This window comes from Etheostoma cragini, chromosome 16 (genome assembly GCF_013103735.1).
Source record: "Etheostoma cragini isolate CJK2018 chromosome 16, CSU_Ecrag_1.0, whole genome shotgun sequence".
Classification (NCBI taxonomy): domain Eukaryota; kingdom Metazoa; phylum Chordata; class Actinopteri; order Perciformes; family Percidae; genus Etheostoma; species Etheostoma cragini.
Genome location: NC_048422.1, coordinates 24,218,605 through 24,225,504, shown reverse-complemented (window position 1 = coordinate 24,225,504; position 6,900 = coordinate 24,218,605). Strand labels below are relative to the sequence as shown.

Genomic DNA, 6,900 nt, shown 5'->3' with positions numbered 1-6,900 from the left:
ATGATTCATGAAGTCATGGCGACTCCTATTTTAACAGTTAGTATTACATGCAGTGTAAAGGTTAAAGGTTAAAGGTTAAAGACTGCAGGCCCAGGTTATTAAGCAGCTTATTGTTCCAGGATTTAGTCGGGTCCCGGCGCCGTCTCTCTCTGTTAAAAACATTGAAAAACGTTCTGTCTTTCTTTTTGTCTCTTTCTCTCCATCTTCTGTCTCTGTCTTTCTTTATGTCTCTTTGTCTCTTTCTTTGTTTTTGTTTTCTCTCTGTTTTCTGTCTTTCTTTCTGTCTCTTTCTCTCCATCTTCTGTCTTCTGTCTTTCTTTCTGTCTCTTTCTTTGTCTTTCTTTCTCTCTGTCTTCGGTGCCTCTTTATGTCTTTCTTTCTGTCTCTTTCTTTGTCTTTCTTTCTCTCTGTCTTCTGTCTCTCTTTATGTCTCTTTGTCTCTTTTTCTGTCTTTTTTTCTCTCTGTCTTCTGTCTCTCTTTCTGTCTCTTTCTTTCTCTCTGTCTTCTGTCTCTCTCTCTGTCTTCTGCCTCTGTCTTTGTCTCTTTCTTTGTCTTTCTTTCTCTCTGTCTTCTGTCTCTCTCTCTCTGTCTTCTGTCTCTTTCTTTCTTTCTGTCTCTTTTTTGTCTTTCTTTCACTCTCTGTCTTCTGTCTCTCTTTCTGTCTCTTTCTTTCTCTCTGTCTTCTGTCTCTCTCTCTGTCTTCTGCCTCTGTCTTTGTCTCTTTCTTTGTCTTCCTTTCTGTGTATCTTTCTGTCTCTCTCTCTCTGTCTTCTGTCTCTTTCTTTTTCTTTCTTTCTGTCTCTTTTTTGTCTTTCTGTCTTTCACTCTCTGTATTCCGTCTCTTTCTGTCTTTCTGTCTGTCTCTTTCTTTCAGTAGTCGACCCAAACATTGTTAGTGTGGTTAAAATACCGGAATTAACAAACTTAATAAAAAGGACGGAGACAGGTGTGAGTCTTTGTGAGAAGAACAGCGTCTCTAAACGTAACAAAGTAACTGTCCAGTAAGAGAAGCTTTCCCCGGCGGTGCGTTTCTCTTCAGGTGGTGGAGCAGGTGGTGTTAGGATGGAGTTACCTGTGTGAGGAAGCTGCGGCTGCTTATTAGCGCCCGGCTGGCGGCGGTGGCGAGCCTGTACTTATCTCTAATGAGAGGCCGAGAGTCGGAGCATCACAGTCGTCACGGAGACGTGATGACACGGAGGCGTGGAGCGTCTCTCGTCGAGTCCTCTCTGGTCCTCGGGGGGGGGGGGGGGGGGCTCCGTGGTTAACGTTTAGATCGCCTTTCTTCTTCTAGCGCGAGCGCTGTGCAGATTTCAGCCAAGGAAACACTTGATTAGGCTGAATAAATCAAGTTAATCTTGGGGGGGGGGGGGGGTCCAGAGGATGTGACGATTAGCGATGGACTGGTTTTATTGGCTGGCTGATATATCGGGCCGTAACTCCCATGGCGCCATTTTAATGCTACCAAGCCATCACCCGTCGTTAGCATTCCATTGACTCCCATTCAGTTTGACAGTGAATAACTTTACAGTAATATGAGTAACAGAAACTACAAAAACACTCATTAGTCCTCTGACTTTGTGCTGTCTTGTGTGTGTGTGTGTGTGTGTGTGTGTGTGTGTGTGTCTGCAGCGATGCACGTGTCTGTGCGGGAAGTCCACGTCTCGTCCGAGCCGGACTCGTCCTTCTTCCTGCGGGTGGACTGGAAGGGGCGGGGCTTAGGTTCAGGCTTCCAGGTGCTGCTGACTGACGGACAGGACGCCTGGAGAGGAGACGGTAAAAATAAATAAATTAATTAATAAACAAGACACCCTCACCCAGCGGGACCTGGAGGATTTATGCTCACCTGCCACACACACACACACACACATACACATACACATACACAGAGATACACACACACACTCACAAGCACACATACATACACACACATACATACACAGAGATGCGCACACACACACACACACACATACACAGAAAGACACACACATACAGACAGACAGAATTAAAGTACTACGCACACACACACGGAAACATACACACGTACAGTGTCTCACGTCCACACACACACACACACACATACACATACACATACACAGAGATACACACACACACGGAAACATACACACGTACAGAGTCTCGCGTCCACACACACACACACACACACACACACACACACACACAGAAACACACATACAGTTACATGGAAACACACACACAGACATAATTCCAGTGGTGGAAGATGTATTTGGATCCTTTCCTTAAGTAAACTTCTACGTTGTGACCTCATCTGGGAACATTTTGACCTTTTCAGCTTCAATCAGAAGATTTGAGTTTCACCTCCAACAGTCTCAAGTCTCTTCAAACTTTCCACTATCCTCGTTCATTTATACTGCTTATTGTTATCGATACTTACTGATTCTACTCCGATTCTACTCCGATTCTACTCTAATTCTACTCTGATTATTCTCTAATTCTACTCTGATTATTCTCTGATTCTGCTCTGATTCTACTCTGATTATTCTCTAATTCTACTCTGATTATTCTCTAATTCTACTCTGATTCTACTCCGATTCTACTCTGATTATTCTCTAATTCTGCTCTAATTCTACTCTGATTATTCTCTAATTCTACTCTGATTATTCTCTAATTCTACTCTGATTATTCTCTAATTATACTCTGATTATTCTCTAATTCTTCTCTGATTATTCTCTAATTCTACTCTGATTATTCTCTAATTCTACTCTGATTATTCTCTAATTCTACTCTGATTATTCTCTAATTCTACTCTGATTATTCTCTAATTCTACTCTGATTATTCTCTAATTCTACTCTGATTATTCTCTAATTCTACTCTGATTATTCTCTAATTCTACTCTGATTATTCTCTAATTCTACTCTGATTATTCTCTAATTCTACTCTGATTATTCTCTAATTCTACTCTGATTATTCTCTAATTCTACTCTGATTATTCTCTAATTCTACTCTGATTAATCTCTAATTATACTCTGATTATTCTCTAATTCTACTCTGATTATTCTCTAATTATACTCTGATTATTCTCTAATTCTACTCTGATTATTCTCTAATTCTACTCTGATTATTCTCTAATTCTACTCTGATTATTCTCTGATTATACTCTGATTCTACCCTCTTTGTCTCCCATTGGTTCCCGTGACTTCACAGTGAGCGAGGCGGGCGTGTGCCGGGAGGCGGAGGAGCTGGAGATGCAGCCGGAGCGGTACGTGCAGGACCTGGAGCGGGCGCTCACCGAGACAGAGAGCTCCGTCACCTACAGCTTCACGCTGACGCCGTCTCCAGCCGCCCGCCGCTCCGCGCTCACGCTGGCGTACGAGAAGGTTCAGAAGGACATCTCTGTGAGTGGCACGCACACCTCAAAATAGTCTCTATAGTAACAGTAACCGTCACAAGTTTGGGAATAATGGCGTTTTTCCATTAATGGTTCCTGATTAGTACCACCTCATGAGTGGGGGGGTACTAGTCCTTATGGGTCAATTCCCAGGCTAATTACTGCTAACTAACATGCATGTGTAAAAAATTCCAACCGATTGAAATGCGATGCAGTTTCCAAACATCCTCGGGCGTAATCTTTAGATTTTACTTGTTTGACGAGCAATGACTCACCTTAATATTCTCTGTTGATACTACATATACTCGCTACTACATCACATCTGGTGCCAGCGGAGCGGAGCGAAAGCCAAACATGCCGAAAATCTGCGTTGTCTTCTTTTTCTTCACGAATGGAATAAATGTCACACTGACTGACATGTGATCATTTGTCTTAAATAACAATCGGCTGTTTAGAAACGTCTCATGATATATACTGTGTGTGTGTATATATATATATATATATATATATATATATATATATATATATATATATATATATATAAATCCCACAAGGGGAAACTACCCATTACACTCTGTTGTTATTACACATCGGCCTGAACTACACACACATGCTCAGGACCTATACACACACTAATGGAGAGCCAGAGTCAGAGTGGGGGGGGGGGCTGCCCGTGGAAAGGCGCCTTGAGCAGTTGGGGGTTCGGTGCCTTGCTCAAGGGCACCTTGGCAGCGCCCCATATATTGTCTCTATAAGGCTTATTGCAGAGTTATGAAACAGCGTATGTATAACACGCCACTTCCTGTGCCATTATTGGCGTGTTATCAAGACACGTACTCACTTTTAGCGTGTTTATCGACGCCGCTGGGCCTCCATTGAATTACCTTGCGATGGCGTGGGAATTCACGTGTGAGGCGAGCGTGGAGGGTGCGTTTGATTCCCGGCATGCGGCTGTTTGGCTGAAGACACGTGTAGTTTCAAAAGAAGCTGAAAGCAGCAAAAGAGCCCTGCGTCCTGGTCTCCGTTGAGGTGGTCTCGACTACACACGGCTCCCGACAGACCAGCCCCAACGCTAAATGCATCTTTCTCAGTAAAATGTGAGTTGGTCGTTGACATTAAGAGTTGTTGATGGTTCACATGACGGGACTTAAATCTCTAAAGTTCTCCAAAGCTCCAGAGAAAAGCCCTGTTTTGATCTCCCGACGGAGCTGAGGAGGTGATGAATAGAGCGAGAAATGTCACGTTAGTTCAGAAACCTGAACCCCTTTACTGACGACCCGTGGCTAAAGTAACTGAGCTCACGGATGTCAGAGACCATAGACGGTTAAAGAAATGGACCAACGTGTCCCGTTGCCCTGGACGGGGACCAGTGAAGTCTATTAGGAGCTATGTCCCGGTGATGCTGAGCGTTACTGCGCAGCCTCCACCTGAGCAGGAAGACGTAGATGTGACGAGAGCAACCTGTCTGAAAGCTGTAAGTCTTCTGATAGATGTGCAAGAGAAATCTCAATCCTTCCCAATCAGCAGAGACGGAGAGGTAGGTATATGTTAGGAGATAACATAGTGAGCTACAAGGTAACAGGGCCTTTTATACATCGCCGTGTTTCTTTAGAAGTAAACAACGGACAAACCGAGTCTTTAAACGCTTCAGATGTAAAGTTATTCACTGTCAAAGTGACGCCAAAATGAATGGGAGTCAATGGGATGCTAACGACGGGAGATGGCTTCGTAGCACCGGGCGTATTTCAAGTAAAAACGGTTTTGTGTGGCAGGGCACCTTTAATGTGTTAGTTCTGGTGTGAGAAACACAGTCTCTGTGTTCAGGGGTGAACACACTCCTTCATGATGGAGACACAAAACCTTGTCGCCATGGTGACTATGACAGAATGGAAACCCACGTGCTGTAAGAAAGGAAAGGGGGAAATGAACCGGTTTCTTTTTTGACAAACTGCGAGTTAGAAAGAGCAGATTTACAGAAGTGAGCTGTGTGTGTCATCGCAGCGTTTCTCTTGCTCAACTTAAATAAACAAAAACAGTCATTCATGTGACACGAAGTTATGAGTCATAATGACGGGCTTCAGGCTAATAGCGTGTGTGTGTGTGTGTGTGTGTGTGTGTGTGTGTGCATGTGTGTAACACTGCTGACTTCTAGCTCAAATAGTATATAACACAGAGAAATCTGACTTTTGGTATTAATGTTTCTTATCCTCCCAAACGCAGCACAAGAACTTACAAAGAGAACATTTAGATTACATTTTATTGTCATTATCGGGGGACTTTCAAAATAAAACATTTTTGGCCTTAAAAGTCTTTTTTGTGTTCTAGATCTAAACAATTTTCAATGAGTTTCAATTTCCTTACATTCATGCAACGTTACTTCTTCTATTTTGAAATACTTATACTGTATGTGCACAGATGATTATTACTTTTTGCCGCTTTTTATTACATTTTAATGAATTTATTTACTTTGCAAGTACTATTGTGACTCTGCTTTGTATCGTACTTTAACGTCGTGGTTATAGATCTTAAATTTAATTCATGAAGGTCTTAAAAAGGTCTTAAATGTGTCTTGTTGAAACCTGCAGAAACCCTCGTTTTGTCTTCCCGTCAAAATTGAAAATCAACACTTTCGGTGACGCATTTTATCAATGTTTTTAACTTTTTCTGAAATCCGAGCATGCGCGACTCACATCTGCACTGGACTCACATCGGGCAGGGCCCAGGGGCGATCCAGATGTTTTTTGCTTCACTTCTACAGTCTCTGCCCGTGTTAAACACCCCAGGATGCAACTTCAACCTCTCTATAAAGATATAAAGGTTCATTCGTCCCAATAAACACAACCAGAGACTGTAAAGACAGTAATATTCTGCCCCGACATCCACCCACGGTGGCAGTGAAGTTGGAATAGGTGGAGCTGCTCTCGGAGGTTTCTCCCCAAATAAAAGTTAATCGGGGAGTCAGAAACGGCTTGTTGAAACGGTAGCGTCTCTATGACGACAGGGGGAAACCGTTTGCCAACATCAACACTGTCCAGCCAACCCAGCGGTGTCTCCCACCAGGCCCAGTACTCCCAGGACGCTCAGACCGGGAGAACTAAAGCAACCTCCACCGGCTCCCCCTCAAACACAGAATCTACTGAAATACTTCTCCTCACATACAACCTCGCCCCTCCATTCCTCTCCGACCCCCCCACCCGCCTCCTCAAGACCATCAGAACCAAGCCCCGGACCCGGGGAGACAGAGGCTCTGTTTCCATCCACACCTTTTTATCTGAATTAAGGGATAATGACTGAAAAAAAATGCCTTCTGGAAACGGTCAAATTAGATGGAATATCAAAATCAGGTCTCATCTCATTTTCTCTTGATGATATTCTTCTTAAACGCTGATGGAAAGACCTCATTTTCTGAATAAATCGTGAATTGCCATATAAGTTTTAGGTCATTTTATGGTTGCAACCCGCCACATATTGAAGAAGAAGTAGTTGTAGTTCATGTCCCCGAGTATTTCTCACACACTACTGAAACACTCT

At 43.2% G+C, this 6,900-nt stretch overlaps 1 protein-coding gene across 1 annotated transcript in view; it reads left to right on the top strand.

The window, feature by feature from the left end:
* The window catches only part of LOC117959743 (DNA repair protein XRCC4-like), an 18,851-nt gene that overhangs the window by 1,054 nt on the left and 10,897 nt on the right, over positions 1 to 6,900 (top strand). Inside the window, exons 2-4 of the mRNA XM_034897023.1 lie at positions 1,631 to 1,774; positions 3,186 to 3,376; positions 6,430 to 6,590. Coding sequence (XP_034752914.1) covers positions 1,633 to 1,774; positions 3,186 to 3,376; positions 6,430 to 6,590 — 494 coding nt within the window. The 5' untranslated portion in view covers positions 1,631 to 1,632. The remainder of the gene's footprint in view (positions 1 to 1,630; positions 1,775 to 3,185; positions 3,377 to 6,429; positions 6,591 to 6,900) is intronic.